At 48.3% G+C, this 21,985-nt stretch overlaps 1 protein-coding gene across 1 annotated transcript in view; it reads left to right on the top strand.

Annotated features, from left to right (window-relative positions):
• The window catches only part of GUCY2C (guanylate cyclase 2C), a 484,448-nt gene that overhangs the window by 448,109 nt on the left and 14,354 nt on the right, over positions 1 to 21,985 (top strand). The window contains exon 20 of the mRNA XM_069650287.1: positions 11,268 to 11,344. Coding sequence (XP_069506388.1) covers positions 11,268 to 11,344 — 77 coding nt within the window. The remainder of the gene's footprint in view (positions 1 to 11,267; positions 11,345 to 21,985) is intronic.

The raw sequence follows: 21,985 nt of genomic DNA on the forward strand, positions 1-21,985 counted from the left end.
CCTTGGTCGAATCGTCAGTGCCAAGCACCCTGGCAGCCGGATAGCCAAGCTTCACCACTGTGACCGCGAATAACAGGAATGCACCTTTTACCGAACGAACTGCGCGGCTGGTCTCTTCCCTGGGCAGTGCAACGACTCCAAGTTTCCTCCTCGACGAGATCTTCTCTTCCCCTGGTCGAAACCACAAACTGCACCCGCTGCCAGGAACAACTGCCACCGCTGGAGCTTTCTCACTCTTTAAGGTACTGTGTTCCGCCTGGCCTCCCTTTCTGTGGATTTCTAAAGGTGACCCTTAAATCCTTGGCTTTCCAACTGGGTTGGCCCCAGACCTTCTAACTTCACCTTTCGCATCAAACCAGCCTCCTTTGAACATTTCTGGAAAGACTTGAGTGCTTTTTAAACTGTGTGATCTTGGGCACATTTCGCCTTGCTCCATTTAAAGTGGGCCTGGCCTATGAACTTTGGCTCTACAGTAGACTCTACCTTCACTAACTTGCTGTGGTCTTATAAAAGTGTTGGGAACTGTTTTATTTTTATGACCTGCCTTTTTCTCTCCCTTTAAGTTAATTATTGGAGTGCCATCTAAGTTACGCGCTCACATCTGTTTTTACAAATAGTGGTGTTTTGACCTAGATTTGTCTAATAATTGTTAAGGGAGGTGTGTATACTTTATCTGACTGTGTTTGAACTTGCTTTGATTTAGAGTGCTTAGTGTATTTCCTAAAGTGTGTTTTAAATAAATAATTATATACTTTTGATGCCAAGCTCTGGTCAGTGTTTGCTTGTTCTACTGTATTTTTAGCCCTATTGTGTATACTCTATATACTGCCTAACTCTTATTGAGAGAAGTCTGACTGCTCAGGCACAGCTACCAGGTAAATCTGGGTGGTGCAGACTGCTACCAATTGGGTTTACTGCTTACTCCTGTAGTCTTAATCTTCTTGCAGTGTTCCCCAAGGGAACTGCACAGGATTCTGCCTAACACTGGTGTACAGCGGTGGGATTTGTATTGAGTATAATTTGTAGAGTGCTTCTGGTACTTTGGTGCAACTAACCACAAAGCTTAGCACTAGAAAAGTTTATTTTCTAACAAGTCAACTATGGAAAGTTACAGCCAGGAGTCTCTTACTGCAAATACAGCTGATTGTTTAAGAGCCCATTGTAGACATCAGAATCTCCCTGTAAAAGGCAAGAACATAGAATTGATAGAAAGATTGTTAGAAAACCAAAGTCTGGGTAGTGGTTCAGATGAGCCTACCTCCCCAGCAAATGTAGACAACAGTAATGGAGTTAATATAACAGTAATGGAGTTAATATGGATCAAGGTTTTGATAGTAATGTTATAGAGTCAGAAGAGAAAGATGAGGCCAATGTAACTGTCCCCACTGGCCCTCTGCCTGCTCTAGCACCTCAGGCTGTGTCTACTGGACCTTTGTCAGGTCCCACATTAAGTCCTGTATTCATTGAACTTGAGTAAATGAGGCTTGGTGCCGAAAATTGTATAATTGTTTCGAATCCGCCACCCAAGCAGGACTGGAGACAGGGGACATTGTGTGTCAGCATTGGAAGTTTGAGATAATCTTGTGATATCTCATAAGCTTCATATCTTTGTTTCTTCAGATGTAAATTCAATTTCATCTCCAGTCCTGCTTGGGTGGCGGATTCGAAACAATTATACAATTTTCGGCACCATACGTGGACTTATTTAGGTGAATATATATCCCTAGGTCTTTTTAATGGCTAGAGGTGGCAGGTATTAGGAGGCTCTTTCATTTCATGTTTTATTCTAACATATGTATTTGTGTTTTTTTCTTATATGTTTGTTTCAACGTGTTTCACCAAGGGTTAAGGCTTCTAACAGACTTCAAGATCTACAATCAAGTCTTTTGAATTGTTTAAAGCTTCACCTGTGAGAACTACTGTGTCATTGTTAAAAGTTTAGCATCAATATTTACAGCATATAGTGCGCCCTGAAGAAGGCGACTACTGGCTCACTTAATTGAGCCAGATAGGTTGATTTCGCCGAAACTGTAATGACATTTGAAGATCATGTATGTACAGTAGGCACTTAGCACTTTTTTGTACTTAGCACTTTATTCCATTGGCAGCAATTTCCTTTTCAACAGCATCTTTATCATTCAAATGAAATTTAAAAATATGAGACAACGATGCTTTATCTGGATTAGGCACTCATTACTCTTTTGCACCTAGCACTTTATTCCATTGGCAGTAATTTCCTGTTCTATAGCATCCTTACCATTCGAATGAAATTCAAAAATATGAAGATAGTGATGCTTTACCTTGATTAATACTGGGTCATGAATTGTGGTAATTAAATTGCGATTGAATGGTTTAATGAATTAGATTGGACAAGTATTTTATACTAACATTAATTCATCTATTTTATTGTTGTTATACTGTTTATATATTATGTAATTTTATAATGTTTTGTGATGATTATTAAAATATGAAAATATGAATCTGTTATGATTGGGCCACTATTCCTTTCCACCTCTATTCCTATAAATTGGGTACTTAAATTAATATAGTACTCCTCCATGTGAACTCTTCCCCTTCGGGGTTTTTGTTGTCTTATTGTTGCTCCCCAGTTCCATGGTTTAGGGGATACCCATCTTGTTTGATGTTCTACAGTAGACTCTGCCTTCACTAACTTGCTGTGGTCTTATAAAAGTGTTGGGAACTGTTTTATTTTTATGACCTGCCTTTTTCTCTCCCTTTAACTTAATTATTGGAGTGCCATCTAAGTTACGCGCTCACATCTGTTTTTACAAATAGTGGTGTTTTGACCTAGACTTGTCTAATAATTGTTAAGGGAGGTGTGTATACTTTATCTGACTGTGTTTGAACTTGCTTTGATTTAGAGTGCTTAGTGTATTTCCTAAAGTGTGTTTTAAATAAATAATTATATACTTTTGATGCCAAGCTCTGGTCAGTGTTTGCTTGCTCTACTGTGTTTTTAGCCCTTTTGTGTATCCTCTGTATACTGCCCTACTCATCTTAAGAGAAGTCTGACTGCTCAGCCACAGCTACCAGGTAAATCTGGGTGGTGCAGACTGTTTCCAATTGGGTGTAATGCGCACTCCTGTAGTCTTAATCTTCTTGCAGTGTTCCCCAAGGGAACTGCACAGGATTCTGCCTAACAGTGGCCCAAGAGGCCGGTGTGTGGAGGACCAATCAGGGACACCTATGCCCTACCCAATGTTTTTCGGGGAGATGTAGCTGACACCATCCCAGCACAGGCCTTGTTAAACCGGTCCATATTGTCAACCGAACCGGCACAGGATGACTCCCAGGCTGACTTCCGTGTTACCAAGTCGAAGCCACGTGTGGCGGTGAAAGTTGCTGTCACCAGGCCACGTGGATCTGGGGCAGCAATGTCATCTGCTGCCCCAAGTAGCCAGGGTGAGGAGGCTGCAGGGGCAGCTGCAGCTCAATCCACCCCAGCTCTGAGTCTCCCAGTTGGGACAGTGTTGGGCCAAGTCCATCACACGAGGTTGGTCCTGCCAACATCACCCAGCAGCCAATGCCTACAGTGAGACCTTTGGTCATCATGCCTTTGGCTACTTCCAGTGCCCAGTACACCTGCATTTCTACCCCTACCAACCAGAGCGGCGTAAGCCACTCAGGGTCCGCACCACCTTCCAAGAGGAAGAAGGGTGCTCTTGTGGTACAGGCTGGGACCCCAGACACGGCTACCCACTCCGGCACGTCAAGGAAGCCTAGTTTCAATGATGCCGAACTAGATGCACTTGTGGGTTACGTGTCTGCCCTTGGCCACGAAATGGTGGTGACTGCAGGGTGCAAGACTATGGGCCTCATTACACGGACGGCGGTAAGGGTTAACGGTCACCGTTAATGGCAACGGTGACCGTTAACCCTTACCGCCGTACTACGAGGTCCCTTTGCGGGTTGGAGGATTTAACGCCTGCTTCTTGCAGGCGTTAAAATCCAACCCGCTAAGGGACCTCGGAGCTAATTACGGCACCGCAAAATTGCGGTGGCGTAATTAGCGCCTTCCCCATTTCCATAGAGCCCTATGGGGCTGAAATGGGAATGGGGAAGGGCAATGGCGGAAAGGGGATTGACCGCCCCTCCAACCTTGGAATGGGGCGGTAAATCCCCTTTCCGCCAAGGCGGTGCCGGTATTTTACCGGCATGAGCCATGGCGCTAATAGCGCCATGGCTCACCGCCTACCGTGTAATGAGGCCCTATGACTGCTCAAGGTAGGGCCCACTGGCAGACCATCGCGGACCACATTAGTTCCCTTGGATTTGTGAAGCGCACAGCTGATGAGTGCTCTAAGCGGTGGAATGACCTGAAACGCAGAGCAAAGAATAAACTGGCTTCCAATCATGCCTCTACTCGGGTGACTGGCAGTGGGTCTCCACCAGAGGAGGAACAACTCACTGAACATGAGTCTATCGCTGGAGCATTCATCACAGAGGATCAGATCCAAGGCGTGGGAGACCTACCAGATCTTGAAGCAATGTCCGGCGAGTGACCATGCATGTGTGTGCAATTCATGTGTATGTTGCTTGGGTGATGTGTTCTGATTGAGTGAGTGCCAGGTGAGGCTGTGTAGTCATGACGGCTATGGGTCACCCATGTGGTCCCTCAAAACCATTCTGACCACAGTTGACAATTTGCATATGATTACTGCACTTGCCCTTCAACTGGCCTCTTGCCACAACATTGTACATACTGTTTTCCTGTTCATTCTGCCTGATTGATGAAATCCTTAGCATTTTTACCACACATTTATGTGGTCTACTGTCCCAAATGTGACATACTTCAGTCATAGATTACACCGCACAATGGCCCACATTTCCTGACTTATTATGGGAATGATTTGAACAATCAGGCTGATTGAGTAATGTGCACCTACACATGGCCTGCACACAATCATTTTGGGGCCCAGTCTGAATGTTGAACATGACAATTGTATTCTGTCATGTCGAAGTGACCAACCATTGATTTATCCATGTGCCTGCTATCACTGCATCAGTGAACACTGGCTTTGTTGCAGCGTGTGGCACATGCGTGTTTTGTCACACTTTTTTCCATGTTTAATTTCATGATGTCCATCTCACATGGATGGGTGACAGTACTGATTTGCTACCATCTGGGTGTGGTGTCCTTGTCAAATCTGCCATGGCTATGGTACCTGCCGTCTGTGTGCTGGCATGTGTCATGTATGTGCATTGTCCATGCCACTCACAGGCTAATGTGTGATGCCAGTGCTATCCAGCATGCAGCACATGTGTTGGTTTTCCATCTTGGAGTCATCAGTGTCTGCTTTTTGCCTCCCCTTCCAACTCATTGCCAGTGCATGCATGCCAAAGTTATTGTTATGTTTGACATGTGTCATTTATGTACTGGATGTCTGCCTCGTCATGCCTATGTGTGTGTGCTATGATGCTCATGCCTGTTTCCATTAGTAATCTTTCATGTTTTTGCAGGTGACGAGGCACTTGATGCTGTTGAGGAGGAGGAAATGGCGCAGAGCCAGGAGTACTCAAAGCCACAACCGGGCACCAGTGGAGGACGTGGGGTGGTGGTGGGTGAAAACCCAATCCTCCTACAGACCATACTGTCCACAGGTGTGTCTGGATACACCTCCGGAGACCTCTATGAATCAGGTGCTGAATCAGACATTGATACATATGTCCCGTCGCAGGTGAGTGTTTCTGGCAGGGATCCTGTTCTGTCCAACCCACCTGCACCGGGGGTAGACCCCTCTATGGGGATTTCAGTGTTGGAAAGTCTGCCTGTGGCGGTCCACACAATTTCTTTTTTTTTTTTTTTTTACAGTGTGTTGCTTTGTGTGGCTCCCATAGGCATCCACTGTGTATTCCAGCTGGGCACATGCAGGCTTGTCCTGTCTTTGGGTTAGATAATTGGGTTCCTGACACACACACCCCTCCTGCTTCCCCTTTCCATGGGCTTGCAAAGGGAGTGACCAAGTGACAGTAACTTACACAGTGACATTGGGCTCCCATAAATTGTGTGGCCAGTCTAGTCAAAACTATGTATACATCCCTAGTGGGTAATGTTGTAGAAATCTCCACTGCATGGTGGATGTATGTATGGTTCTACATCCATGACTTTTTCCTCATATACATGTACCTTCTTCATGTCTTAACAAGCCAGTCTACTTTGCAGATGCATTTCATGTTGTATGCAGTACACTGAAACATTTGCCTACCAGCAACACTCTGAAGTTGGAAGGGGTCGATGTGCTGCCTTAGTCAGGTTGTGACACTTGCACTACTTTTAATTTTTTATTCTCATATATTGTCACTGTTTGATCATGTACTGATGTTTTCTCTTGCTGGTAAGTATTTGTTCATGTGTGTTGTTTTTTTATTCATTATTGAGAGCAAATTGTCTGTGGCCTGTTTCCATTTGGGACAGTGCACTTTGTGACACTTGTGTCATGTGTTGTGCATTCATTTGGTTGCTTTCACATTGCATGCCATGCCATGGTGTGTTGGGTAGGTGGTGTGGGGAGGGGTTGGGTGACATGCCACTATTTTGATGTGGTATTTTGCAAGGGGGTAGTCCTTCATGCTGCATAAATGTGTACTTTATTCTGGCACAGCATTGGGTGTCTTTGAGTAGCTAGGGATGCACATAATGTAGCACTTCCAGGTGAACAATCTCAGGCTGGTATGGTTGTGACAGTTGACTGTCCCTTTTGTCATCATCATTGATTGTTAGCTGGTATGTGCCAGGCCTGCGTGCACTCCGCAGGGGTGGGATTTTAGGTGAAGTAATTTGCCACAAGCTGGGTCCAGGCTGCCTCACCACGTGCCCTTTCACCTCCCATGCCAAGCGGCCGTGCATGTGGTTGGGGATGTGGGTGCACCACCATATCCACCGGCACGCCCCGCCGGGATGTGACGTTGTGCAGGACACATGCTGCCACTATGATCCTGCACACTACTGGGGGCGCATATAGCAGCTGCCCACCAGAGCGGTCAAGGGAGCGAAAGCGTGACTTGAGCACTCTGAATGTGCGCTCCACTATGCCCCGCGTTGCAATATGGGCTGTGTTGTATCTTATCTTGGTGTGGTGGGGTTCCGAATTGGCGTCATCATGTAGGTGCTCAGAGGGTAGGCACTGTCCCCTGGGGAGGTGATCATAGTTGTCATTAGTGGGGTTTTCACATTTCTCAGTTTCTGACATGCATGCATGTGCAGAGGCATTTATACTCACCAATTAGCCATGTGTCGCCATGCCAGCCAGCTACCAGGTCCCAGTTTAGGGGTGACATTCTGAATATGAAACTATCATGGCTGGACCCTGGATAGTTGGCATATACTGAGGTGATGATTCCCTTGGCATCACATACAACCTGCACGTTGGTGGAATGCCAGTGCTTGCAGTTTTGATAGATATGCTCAGTGGCCCTGGGAGGACGTAGAGCCACATGGGTGCAATCAACGGCACCTAGCACTTTGGGGAAGTGTGCCACCCCATAAAATTGCTGGACAACAGCCTGCCTTTCTGCAGGTGTTCTGGGCATGTATATGTGCTTGCGGACTGAGGGGCGTGCAATCATGATGGCCAACACCTGGTGTAGGCAGCGTGACTGCGTGGCCTGTGACACCCCCCCCACTATGGCACTTGTCCACTGAAATGAACCAGTAGCCAAAAAGTGCAGTACATTGAGCACATTTTCCAAGGGGCCCAGTGCTTGGGCGTACAGAGTGGGTGATGTGAGGTCATCCTCCCACTCCCTGACCAGTTCTAGGATTATGTTTGGTGGAAATCTGTACCTCCCATACACCTGGTCATCAGGCATCCCAAAAAGGCTGGTCCTGGGTAAAAAAATGCGGGGCCTGGCTATCCTCCTCCTCCTGCGGTGTCGCAAGACCACTGCTGCGAGGAACGGTATATTCATCTTAGCGTCTGAGCTTGTTTGTTGTTTGCATGCACTTTTATGCTGCGCGGGCCCGCTTATGCCTGCTTCCTGGTGGTGTACGTGTTTCCGGATTAGCGCGTCTTTTTTGGCGCGCGGCTTTCCCCTGTTCAATTCCATGAATACGTGTTGTTAGCGCGCGTGTGGGCGTTGCGAGCATTTACCTCCTAAACTTCCCCCGTAACGCCCACATTTTCACGCGTTGTTCCCCATTCCGCGTGTTACGCCCCGTGTTCGCCCACTTTTCTTGTGTGCGCTACACGATGTGCTCTTTCCCTGTGCGCGTAGCGCACACCATTTAGTGATGTGTGCGCCCATGTGCGCCACCCACGGTTTTGGCGCACATACCAGGTTTTACTAGCGCAGCGCATTCCATGAATCGATGAAAGGCTGCGTGCGCGGCTTTGGCACGCGTGCGCTGCAATTTTCACACTTGCTTCCCCCTTTTCGGCGCACATTTATTCCATGAATTACCCTGTAAATGTGTCAAAAGGTGTTGTTAAAGGGTATTGGCCTAGAGTTCTGGCACCATACAATATGACATGGATTGAACATTCTCTTGCGCTATGAAGAGACTCTTAACACTTAAATTGAAATGTTATTTGTTCATAGTATCCTAGGGGTTTTCATTTTTGTTTCATTGTTTATTGTCTACATGCTTAAAGAGAAATAAAGTTGTTTATGGACCAATGCATTGGCCTGGTGGATTGCCCATTTTATTATTGAACAAATGCATGAGCTGAATTTTTAACTGAATTGTAATACCTGAGATATGAATGCCACTGTTTGGACCGTTTGCAACATATTTCATCAATAACAATTATGATACAAATAAAATAATCCTGAAAGGGAGGACACCTACTTATAGACAAGTGGGCCTAACATATTTTAAAACACTAGAGGCCGCTGACACACCAAGAGAAATTACATACCAGCAGGCAACAAATGGTAGGACTGGTAACTTACTTGAGAGTAGAAAACTGAATAGAGATGTGACTTATCTACATATAACTAGCCACAAAAAGAGAGACTTACTTTTAGTTAATATTTACCTCCTGGTAACAGACTGGATAGAGGCGCCATCTACATAAAGTTAAGAAATCCAGCAAGGGAAACCTCTGAAGGTGATACATCTAAGAAAGAGGACGATTATGAATGTCTGGGTACTCTAAGGAAGGCATGGTATCAAAGTAAGACACACTCAAGTGACCTTTAAGGGTGTTAATTGAGCTTTATCAAGGGTGAGATAAACGCCTATCTAAACCTAAATCTACAGATGGAAGCAAGCTACAAACATCAAATAATAATAATGCAGTCCTAGTGAAGTTTTGTCAAAATAAAAGGGCCTATACTAAAACAAACTATTGCCAATCCTTGCCGCGAAATACAAGTAGTGTGGGGAAATGTTCATGAAAAAGAAAAAAGTGTTCACAAAATGATAAGTGAGGATATTCAGGCCGTTGACCTCCCTTCCCCACGTTTTCAGCATGGGACAAGGCCATTCATTCGAGCATAGCACACTCCTGGGCTTCTTCGGCACGAGAACACAGTTCCATGACCAACATCAGAGGCTTCTGTGCCCACGTCTCATAAGTTATCAAAGTCTCTTGATTCAGAGGGCCTGATGTACCAAAACAAACAAATAGTTCCTTTACAAATATTCAAGTCGGGTGATTCACTGTTCACCGGGCTCAGATCCCTTTTCTACCACAACCTTTGGTTTTGATCCCCCTCTTTGGGGCTCACATCCTCTTCTCCAATGTTTATAGAAAACCTTTTCTCGGGTGACTCACGGTTCACCCTGTATCCCCCTCAGCCGGGCTCAGATCCCTTTTACACAATTAGTCTTCCTCAGCCGGGCTTGGACCAATTACAGTTCATATCAGCTATCAAAGACTTTCAAATGTGCACAGGGTTTTTAGCTTGACCCGTTGCAGGACCACCTCAATTCCACAATTTACAACTTTACACTCTCAGTTGGATACCTAACAGAGACCTTCGAATGGGCATCCACATGGTGCCGGACCACTCTGTATGGTACCTGCCTTGGTTTCAAAAGTTCAGTCATCCTTGGATATTCAATTATATTCGCGTCACTCATCACATACGTCTCACACTCTGTTCCTTGCAGATTTCTTCATACAATGTTGCCGCTTGCAACTTTGGTTCTAACACAGACCGTTTGCTATCAATCTCTCAGACTCACCGGCTGTGCTGACTTTACTGGCGCTGCTTTGTTGTAGGAGCCAAGGACGGTACCATGGCGCCAATCACTCCTCCCCGCCTCGGTTATTGATGCAGGAGAGCCCTGGGTAACTTTGACACACAATGCACCTTTCTTCAGCTTTAATTCACGGTCTTATGTTTCTTATTCTCAAGGGCTTGTGAAGGTAGCGGTTTCCCTTCCAAAAGGCCAAGGGCAATTCCCTCCTTGCAACCTTTTCTGGTCTTGCCGTCTTTCTCCTTGTTTTAAACTGCCATCTCGGAACTGCTGCTTCCTCGTGTGTTTTGCCTTGCTCAGAGTGTACTTTTGTGCTCCGCCTTTTATCCGTGTGGGGAAGTGTGATGGACGTCAGGTGTGTGTAGTTATCAGTAATTGCCTGACTCTGCCTGAGCCTTGTGTTGGGACATGTAAGGTATACGGCTCGGGTGTTAGTCTGTTTTCTTTCACAGTGAGCTGTCTGTGAGAAAGTGTTTGCCTCGGGAAAGGGTGGAGGTTAAGTTCCTACATATCCTACCTGGTAGGATGGAGAAAAGGCATTACAGGGAAGGGGATACCGCCTCTCACTGTCTGGTGTACCACTCCCACTCCCTGAAGCCCCCTCATCCATGTGATCCTCCCACACTGGCCCACCCCCTGGAACTGGATTCAAAAACGATGGCCGTGTCCTGGCCACCTGGAGGACAGATCCCCGGGGACTAGCGGGTGAGACACCTTCTGGTTTCGCACAGTACAGTGACATCTGAACTACGTCAGGTAACCCTGTGGGGCAGGAAAGCACCACCTCCTAGAAACAATGCCAGATTGTAGGAAAGAAGCATGGAAGAGGCGATATCAGCTTAAAGTTAACCATTCTAACAAGGGTGGAAGGTTTCATAAAGATACCACGTGTGGGAAACAATATACCTGGAGATAATTACAAGTTGAGAGAGAGATGTATCACAGACAGAATGAGACATAGGCGACCTAGTTGGAAGGCTGGAAACCTTCCAGGTGGAAAGAGGACCAGAATTGGGGAGATCTCACCCAATGGCTCCAGTACTGTCCACCACAGTAAGGATCACTAGTCAGTGCTAACTGTACACTTCTTTACTTTCAGGGGAAAGGATTAGAGACCACCTACTGGCTCACAGACGAGAAGGAAAGAGAATATCATCTGCCAACGCCACCTTTCACGTAAGCAAATGTTATGGGCTTGTTTGTGGCATTGAGAAAGTGCTGACCATTTGTTTCTTTTTAAACTTTCTTTTATTACGCTTTACAACACACACAAGGGTAAGCAGTGGGTTAGATTCATTGATACCAGCGGACAACTTACTTAGACCATAAACTTACAATGATAAATGGAGCTGGGACAGAGTCACATTAGTGGTTAGTCACTGAGGATACATAGTATGACAAGAATAGATCAAACATTCAAGAAGGATTGTTTTGTGGTGGGGATCGTGAGAGGTATCCGATTCAGTGGATATAGCTGCCAGGTTGGAGCGGAATCTGGACCAAAAATCCCTACGTCTAGTTGCTAGTGGCAGTTGGAATGACCAGGCCTCCTCTGTGTCGGAGGCCCAAATAATAGCTGACAGCCACTGTGTATGTGTGGGTGTCCGGGGCCGGAACCAGCACAGTAGAATGCATTGTGTTTCTAGTAGCATACATAACCCAGCGAGTTTTCGGGAATCTCGATGCAGGCCTGGGAAATCATGGAAAAGACATTTCAACTGAGAGGGGGCGAACTCATGGTCAAGGATTGATGAAGTTGTGGAGCACACAACGGACTAGAATTGGGTGAGGGAGGGGCAGGTCCAAATCATATGGATATAGGTTGCTTCATTGGACTTACATATGGGGCAACAGGGTGAGTGGTCAGGGAACATGCGGTGTAGTCACATTGGGGTGTAGTGGTATCTGTGTAGAATTTTAAATTGTATCAACTTGAAGCAGGAGTTTAACGAGGCTTCATGCGTGTGGGAGCACATCTGCTTCCAGCGCTGGTTGGTCATCTCTAGTTCCAAATCCTCGGCCCAAGATTGTCTCAGCGCATCGAATGTAGGGGAGGTCATAGACTGTAATAAAGAGTATCCCCTGGAAATGTTCCCTTTAGTATTCATGGTGTCCATTATTTCAGAAAGGATTGGGTCGTCAGGGGGTATGACGGGGAAGCTAGGATAGCTCTTCTTGAGAATCCGACAGAAGGGCTGAGTATTGGAGCCAAACAGGTGATCTACGCTGTAGGGTTATCGGCAGGTCCTTCCACTCAATAAAGTGGTCCTGATCGAAAGCATCACTGATGTTTTCGAATCCGGCTTCTGCCCAGTCACGCGCCACTGGGAGGGGAACACAGGGGATCCCGGGAAGGAAGTTCCAGAGAGCTAGGCCACCGTGAAATGGATGGGGAGTATCAGAGAGTGTCCATAGTCTAGCTAGTGCATGAAATGTGATGTCTACTGGATCAAGAGGGTTATTACTATGGTTGGGAGGGGACAGTGTTAAGGGTTGTATATCACGATCACCCACCGAGCGTCTTTCTAGTCGTACGTGCGATGGAGGATTAGTGGTGGCAAACCAGTATGAGGCTAATTGAGCTTTGGTGACTAGCCAATATTTCTTGAAGTTGGGGGCACCGAAGCGTTTGAAGTTTGAGGCGAACTGCTCCTGAGTGCCAGAGGAATTAGTTAAGTGTGTGTTTCAATGAACGAAAGAAGTCCCTGTCTGGCCACAAGGAGAGATTGAGAAAGCAGAAGAGAAGTTGGGTAAGCACCACCATCTTCAAGACACCAAGTTTACCCGCAAGAGACAGTGGGAATTTGGCCCAACCCTGGCATTTCCGTGTAAGCATGGTCAAATAGTTCTGTTTGTTGGCGTCATAGACTCTGTTGCACATACGCACTACAATCGCATCTAGGTATGTGATTTCTGATTGTGCCCAGGCAAAGCCCATGAGGTCAGTGGGGGGAGAGGTAGCGTCAGTTAATGGGAATAGTGTTGATTTGGTGCAATTGACCTTAAGACCGGAGAGCTCCCCAAACTGCACAACGTCTTCAAGGATGGGGGCAAGATTATTTTCAGGTGAGCGGATAAAAAGCAGGGAGTCATCCGCGTATAGGGAAATAATGTCAGATGTGTATAAGAGATGCAGACCTCGGTGCGAATGTGCCTGCCGTATTCTATCCACTCGGGGCTCGATGGCAATGGCAAAGATTAGCGGGGAAAAGGGACATCCCTGCCTCGTGCCTCGACATATACAAAAGGGGGGCTAGCACACACCCTCCGTGCAAACCCTGGCCACTGGGTTTGAGTAAAGTAGTTTAACCCACGAAAGAAAATGGGGCCCAAAGTTGCATTTTACAAGTACTCTCCAGAGATAGCTTCAAGACACGGAGCTTCATTACATGGACGGCGGTGGACCAAGGTGCTATTAGCACCTTGGTCCATGCCGGTAAAATACAGGCACCGCCTTGGTGGAAAGGGGAATTACCGCCCTATTCCAAGGTTGGTGGGGCGGTAATTCCCCCTTCCCCCATTGCCCTTCCCCATTCCCATTTTTGTCCCATAGGGCATAATGGGAATGGGGAAGGTGCTAATTACGGCACCGCAAATTGCGGTACCATAATTAGCTCCCTGGTCCCTTTGCGGGTTGGTTTTTAACGCTTGCAAAGAGCAGGCGTTAAATTCTCCAACCCGCAAAGGGACCTCGTAGTAAGGCGGTAAGGGTTTACCGGTACCAGTAAAATACCGGTACCGGTAAACCCTTACCGCCTACCGTGTAATGAGGCCCACGGAATCGAACGCCTTCTGCATATCGAGAGCTGCTGCCGTGGCCTGAGTGTGTGGATGGATCCTGCTGATGACGTTGAAGAGGTGACGCAGGTTTAGAGAGGTGGAGTGGCCAGGAATAAACCTGGACTGATCTGGGTGTATAATATGAGGCATATATGGAGTTAATCGCATTGCAAGCACCTTGGCATATATCTTGACTTCACAATTTATGAGTGAGAGAGGTCGATATGATCCGCATTGGGTGGAAGACTTACCGGGCTTAAGTAATATGGTTATAACGGCCTCCCGGAGAGTGGGTGGGAGTGTGCCTGATATACAAGATTCTTCCCATAACGCTAAGAGCTAGGGGACCAAACGAGATTTGTATTGTTTATAAAACTCGATGGGGAAACCGTCGTATCCAGGGCTTTTGCCTGAGGCCAGTGAGTCGATGGCCTCGGATATTTCTTCCGATGTGATAGCGGAATCCAGGGCAGTGCTAGTGTCATTGGAAAGAATAGAGAGAGGAAGGGCATCTAGATATGCATCTATGTCTGACTCCAGGAGAGTGTCTGTGTTTATGTATAGAGCAGAGTAGAATGAACAAACTGGTCGTTGATGTCCGGTAACAGGATAGCTAGAGATCCATCCGGTCTTTCAATAGCAGGGATGTGTGGCAAGCCCATCTCCTGACAAAGAAGTATGGCTAACACGCGGCCAGGGCGCTCGCCCTCACCATAGCGTCGCACCAGTCCAGGAGTGTCTATGAACTTTCTCTCCCTTTCAGCATGAGAGCGAATGGTGTCCAGCTCTGCCCCCATACTGGCTGGGGTAGTTGGTGAATGATGTAAACCCTTTCTCTATTTTTCTGATGAGAACCCTTTCTCTAGTTTTATGACATATTTCATCTTTATCTTCCATTCAGATATCATTGGCAACCTTTGATTTTTCCAACCAGACGTTATGAGTCTACTACAAAGAGGGAAGAGGAACTCTGCCACTTGGGGCCAAGTCCATAGAAATAAAGCAGGTCCTAAAAGTCAATTATTTCCCCTAAAATCTTGTGATATTCAAAGTATAAATTCTCCCATACTTTCATATTTGTTGGGCAAGTGTCAGAAGTATGCTCCCAGGTACCAGAAAAGGAACACCATGGTCAACATTCTCCATAGGTAGAATTTAGGCCCCTGTGCTAGGATGTAATATAACAGGGTCATACAGTCCAACTGTATGATTCTGAGATTCTAATCAAGAGGTTCCAGATGGGAAAATACACAAAGTTTCCCCTAATCTATTGTGTCTAAACTACTAAAATAAATGCCACAAACAACTCACCACTTCCCCCAATATCAAAATGATCATCTTTACTATCCAGCAGCATTGCATTGGTTTTGGATATACCCCCTTCTGCCCATTAAAACAGGTAACTAAATACAGGGATATAGAATCCTGGTTTCTTTCTGGCTATTTTTATCAGAATAAAATCCTGCAGTTGCAAATTGTTTAAAAAAAGTGCATGTTTGGAGATGATACCGCAACAGCTGCAAATTAACACATTATTTTACTGGGCTCCCGTCAAGTAATTGCCACTCATGGTGATCACACACTGCTTCTCGGCTAGCTTTCCTGGGATAAAGATTTTTGGTAAATTAGGGTTTTTCCAAATAGGTCTATACAGGAAGGATTTGCAACGTTGTGCTATGTACTAAGGTTTGCAATATGTTCAAAAAGCTGGTCCTACCCTCTGGTAGAATAATTTGTTTAATTATCTTGAGTTGAAATGTGCCATCTTGGTCTTGAACAACAAAACGTTGCTGATAACCAATGGCACAGGCTAACATTCTTCAAAGTCAGGAAGGGTGAGTCCTCTGTCCTGCGTTGTCTGACACTGCTTATTTATTCACATACGGGTATGCTTACCTAACCAAATAAATGTAGTAATTAAGCTATTCAGTTTGTTGCAAAAATCTTTAAAGTAACACTGTCAGCATGCAGCTTAATTTGAGACAATGGGAGGGCAAAAGGCCATATCCCTCCTGACTAGCCAAGAAAGCAAGGGGTTTGATGAATAATTCAAAGATTACTAAGAGAAGGGGCCTTGTCCACCACATGACCATCACGCTACCTACCAAACTGCCCCAAATACCAAATCAGAATAACGCCCATTATAAGGATTCTGAATAGACCTGATGAACTGGGATGGAACATCAGGCATGTTTCGCATCTGGCTGGTGTAGCTGCCTAACCAATCTTTGCACTTATGGGGGTAAAGAATTAATAAGTTGTTCCAGAACAAGGTGCTCCTTTACTTCTGTAAGGGTTTTCTTTCCCAGCCATTTTTTCCAGTTTAGCCCAAAACCTATCCATCATCTGGCATAGTTTTTCAGAGCGTAGTGACTTTATCTCTCTCAGATGCTGCCAATGAAACTCATGGCCATAGCCTAGATGCTCCAGGACAGCTTCCCTGGGACTTCATAGTTGGTTTGGCCTTGAGTACTTGATAAAAAGCCTGGAGTTCACTGGTTTATAATGGGGCGATGTACAGGAACGAGCAGGTCTTGTCCCAATAAACCATCACAACAATATGCCGGATGTTCCTAAAGAAAATTCGGCAGACTCATGAATTAGGAATTTAAGAAGCGAGAAAATTGGTGGAGAAGGTTAACGGATTATGCATTTATCCCAGGATAAGCAGGTGTCTAGTTACTAGCTTGCTGGTGGGTTTTGTCCAGGGTTTCTGGCTCCAATCAAATGAGCTCAATGTAGTTGTGGTGGGTAGCATGGGACTCAGCTGCATGGGATGGTTATTCCAGGTGAGAATAAATCTCCTGACATACACCTAGAATCGTTGCATTCAGAATCAGGCGTTTATGTTTCCCAAGCTTCCTCTTCAGAGGTAGACACTTACAACGTGTCACTGCAGCTACTGCTGAGGAAGCTCAGGAGTCCCTATTGCTAATAGGGAAGGTCACTGTGATGCCAATGCAAATTTATTCTCCAGGGTGGTAATCCCATTTCGGACAACATATGTCACAACATGGGGAAACATGACCAAACAAATAGGAAATAATGTCTGTGTTTGTACTTGACAACCAGACCTGAATACGATAAGGAAGTTCTCTTAAGGATTAGAAAATAGTACATGAACTAACAATCATCTTTGTGATAGGTCTCCCTAGTCACCCTCTTCAGTGGGGTGGGGTCAAGTCTGTGATCACGCTGCCTTGACTGAAGCAGCAGCCTCGCCCATGTTCCCTTTCTTGGGGAGATGCTGAGTACGGGCATTTACGATTTGATTTTCAGGTTTCCCTGCGACAGTCTATAGATTTCTGGCGACAGGGTTCATGGCCGTGGGTCCCTACATCCACTATGATTTGCCAGAGATTTACTTTAAAAGAGTAAGCCAGAGGCCACCAGGGGGCGCACAGGTAATGGCAGTCTGAGCGCAGTTCTCCCGCCGAAGCTGGGCCATTGAAGGGGATTGAGCCCCCTGGACTCCCCAGGTGACTTCACAGTGTCGGAGCGAATGGCGGACCCCCCCGGGCCTCAGTTGCCCGAAAGAGCGGACCTTGGAGACAACGGACGGAGCACGGGCTTCGCGGCCCACGGAGACAGAGCGTGGGGAAGGCCTGGAGGGAGGATCCCTCGGCCACGGCCCGGAGGAAGAGGCGCTGCCCAGTGAGGCGGGGGACTCCCGCCGGAGAGTCGAGCCCCCGCTGACGACCCACTGCCGGGTGGGGGAGAACGAGTGCACGGGACAGCAGCCCCAGAGCGGGTCGCGGGCTCCGAATGCCTCTCCTCAGACGGAGGCATGCAGGCGGACGGGATCCTCGTGCTGCGCCCGGTCTGGGCACCCGAAACCAGGAGACATACCCCACGGGGCCCACGGAGGTGACTAGGCTGCGGTGGGGCGGGTCGGGAGCGGAGGCCCCCATGCTACTCTTCGCAGCAAACCCGGGGCGGTCGCGCCCCCACGACCACGGCCCCCGCCACCCTGTGCGGGCCCAGCAAAAGACACGGAGAGCTCGCCCAGGGCCTTCACAATACGGCCGGGCCCGGGACGCGGCAGCCCCCGAGGGGGGGAGAGCGGTCCCCCTCCCCAGAGGGGCTTCAGGGCTACCACGGCCCGCGGCCAGAGGGAGGACAGACAACGGTTGTATACAACGGAGACCCCGCGGGCCGACTGTGGGCCTTCACGCCAGGGCCTGCACCCGCAGGGCCCCCTCCTCCCAAGGGACTGAGGAGCTACTCCTCCCCGCCAACACAGAAGAATCAGAGGGAGAGACGATTTCACTTGGCGCTCGACTTCGGTAGGTGGAGGCCCCTGTGCTAGCTCGCAGGGCGTGTGCCCGCCTACAGTCACCCAGGATAAAAATAAATAAAATTTAAAAAAATAGAGGACTCAGCTGACCAAGGAGATAGACCCGGGTGCGTGGCCCCCACCCGGACCTGGAGGGGCGTGTGCCCGCCCAGAGGCCCCCCCCTCAGGGGTCTCCTCCCTCCTAACAGGTTCACGGCCACTGCCAATTGGTCCCGGGGGGTAATCTCTTAGACCCTGGGCCAGTGGTGGTCAACGCAGTGGTCGCACGGAACACTCAAATGAACTGGCTGGAGGCCCTGCAAGCTTATCGCTACAAGGGGGCCGGGGGCAACACTGAGGTCCCTGACCACTCTGGGAACATGGCCCAGTCGGAAGTCCCGACACAATCCACAACAGCAATGGAGAGGGGCTTTGCCTCCATCCTTCAGGAGATCCGGGACATGCGATCTGATATAGCGCAGAAACTTGAGAAAATGGACCACAGGGTGGATAGGGTCGAGGACAGGCTTCTGCAAGTGGAAACCAATCAGTCGACTTCAGCTACCCAGGAGGTGCAAATGGGTATGTGGCTGGCGGCCCTGGAGAAGAGGGACGAGGAGAGGGCCAGGCAGATGGACGACTATGAAAATAGGGAGAGGAGGAACAATCTTAGATTTTTCGTGATCCCTGAAGCGGAGGGGGAAACGGAGAGAGACTTAATCTGTGTGGTGAGAGACATGATTACCCTCCTGTTCGCCGAAGAGATGACTACAGAGCTTACATTCGACCGGGTACACAGGGCAGGCGGAAAGATGGGGAGCCCCCGATCGGTCCTCACCCGATTTCACTATTACACGGAAAAGGCAAAGGTGCTGGAAGAAGCAAGGAAAGCGGGAGTGATCACCTACAACAACGCAGAGATCTCAATCTTTCAAGACCTCTCCTCCTACACCTTGGCGAAACGTAGAATGTGCCGCCCCCTGACGCAACTACTAAAGGACAAAGGCGTGCGTTACAGGTGGGGGTACCGATTCTCTTTGACTTTCGAATATATGGGCCAACGGGCGATGCTAATTACAGAAGAAGATATCAAGGGGACCATTCAGGACTATGTGATGGAGCCAACCCCCAGGAGAGGCCCAGTGGGCCCGGCAGCGATCGAGGAGGGGGTCTCGGGCCTGTCGGGGGCCAGGAGAAGGAAAACCAGTTCGAGGAAATACAGGAAGCTGAACACCCCACCGTCCGTAGGGAAGGAGAACGTAACGATTCGGAGGATTGACGATCGGGGTGACCCGACCACTAGAAGATCGTGATTTGAAGCAATGGTGGTTACGCAGAATAAAGAATCCCCCTGAACAGCAAGTAATGCAAGGGCGACTGAGGGACGAAACAGATGGGGTGGGGCTCACAATAACGAGCTTTGAAATGTGTGCCTGGCCGAGGAGGGTAGTCTGGTGGTCCGGCCTAATGCCAGGAATGGCGGAACTAACTGGCTGGACGCCGGGTGGGGGGGTGGGGCTTTTTGAGTTAGTTGGGGGTTTCTTGGTAGGGAATGGGTTTGGGGAGCAGTTGGGGAAAGGTTTAAAAAGTGTCCAAGCGGTGAGACAAGGGGAGCGAGAAAGGAGCAGTGATGCGGAGCTGGTGTCCAAAAGAGAGGGATACTTAGATTATGGCTGAAAGCCAGCCGGTCCTGGGAGTGGGTACCCTGAATGTACGGGGCTTGAACACCCCCACCAAGAGGTCCCTGGTTTGCAGAGAATTCAGGAGGGCGAAATTGGACCTGCTATTTTTGCAAGAGACGCACTGGGCGCGGGGGAAAGAACCCAAAATGAGATGGGGCGGGATTGGAGAGGTCTTCCATGCATCTCACAAGGTGAAGAAAAGAGGGGTGGCCATTCTGGTTGCAAGGGGCATCAGCTTCAATAGCGAGGCCACTCTGCAGGACCCCAAGGGCCATTACCTGTTGGTGAGGGGCTCCTTACAAGGCTCCCCCCTGACCCTGGCAGTGGTGTACGGCCCAAATGAAGGTCAAACCCAATTCCGGGAAGAAGTGAGGGAGAGGCTCAAATTATTTGTGCAAGGCACGGTGGTGGTAGGGGGGGATTTCAACATGGTACTGGACCCATCCGTAGACATGAAGCGGGTAGGCCCCCAGAGCTCCAGACCCGCGGACGAAGCCATGGCGCCTGGTCGACACAATCCCGACCTCCAGAACAGGTGTCCCCTCCTTTTCCTACTATTCGGCCATCCACGTCTCATTCTCGAGGATAGACTACATCCTGGTGGAAGAAACCCTCCGCCCGTACGTCTGAGGCTATAGGGTTGACCCAGTCCCCTGGTCGGACCAGGGGTCACCATCCGGAGGGATGGCGTAAAGAACGCAGAGGCCGCTGGAAATGTAATGATGCCCTATTAAAGGACGAGGTCCACGCCCAGGAAGTTGTAGATGCTATAACAGAATTCTTTGAGCTTAACGACAATGGGGAAGTGGGCACACACACGCTCTGGGACGCCTTTAAGGCAACTTTATGGGGAGTCCTCATCCAAAAAGCAGCTCAGAAGAAAAGGGTGAGAGAGGCACAGGAGAAAACCCTGTGAGAAAAAATAGCCCATCTCCAGCCGGGGGCTCCCCTGATCAGGCCCTAGAGCGCGACCGGGTGACCGCCTTGAAGGATTACAGGCTCCAGCTAAAAGACTTTCTCCTCCACAAAACGGAGAGAAGTGTCCAGATGGTCAAGCAAAAATACTATGATAAAGGGGACAAAGCGGATAGGATTCTAGCCTGGAAGTTGAGGGAGGTCCAGAGAAGTAGAATGGTTAAGGGGGTGAGGAATGCCCAGGGGGCCCTTGGTTATGACTCTTCCCACATTGGAGAGGCTTTCCGCCAATACTATATTCGTCCGAATATGAAGGGGGAGTTGCCCCGATAGAAGATTTTCTGAACTCAATCCAAATCCCGGCCTTGTCAAGGGAGATGGCGGAGGGGTTCGAGGGCCCGGTGACCAAGGAGGAAGTGGACAAGGTGATTAGCGGGATGAAGGTGGGAACTTCCCCCGGGGAAGACGTTTTTACCATCTACTTTTATAAGAGGTTCCGCTCCTCCCTAATCCCATACCTAGTGAGGTTTCCAACTCCGTGCTGGATGGGGGCATCCTCCCTGAATCCATGATGGGGGCCATAATAGCAGTGCTACCCAAAGAGGGGAAAGATCCCGCAGAATGTTCCTCCTATCGCCCCATATCGTTGCTAAACATTGATGTTAAGATCCTGGCCAAGGTGGTGGGGAGGCGGATGGAGGGAATAAATCCAAAGCTAGTCCACAGGGACCAGGTGGGCTTCATCAGGGGAAGGCAAGGGTCAGATAACATTCGCAAAACAATAGACCTGTTCCATTTCGCCCAACAGTCGGAGCTCGACGCATGTGTCCTCTCTTTAGACTCGGAGAAAGCCTTTGATAGGGTCGAATGGAGATACATGGAACATCTCCTCAGAAAAATGGGCTTCGGGGCCCACATCATGAGCTGGGTAACTGCCCTCTATAGAGCACCTACTGCAAGGGTCCAAGTGAACGGGAAGCTGACTGATACATTCCCCCTCTCCCGAGGGACAAGGCAGGGGTGCCCACTCTCCCCTTTGATATACGTCCTCACGATAGAAGCATTAGCTATAGCGATCAGAGCACTTCCAGAAATCAAGGGGATCAGAAGAGGTGAGGTGGAATTTAAGCTCTCCCTATTTGCAGATGACATTTTGGCCTACCT

This window comes from Ambystoma mexicanum, chromosome 3p (assembly GCF_040938575.1).
Source record: "Ambystoma mexicanum isolate Mex_15411 chromosome 3p, UKY_AmexF1_1, whole genome shotgun sequence".
Classification (NCBI taxonomy): domain Eukaryota; kingdom Metazoa; phylum Chordata; class Amphibia; order Caudata; family Ambystomatidae; genus Ambystoma; species Ambystoma mexicanum.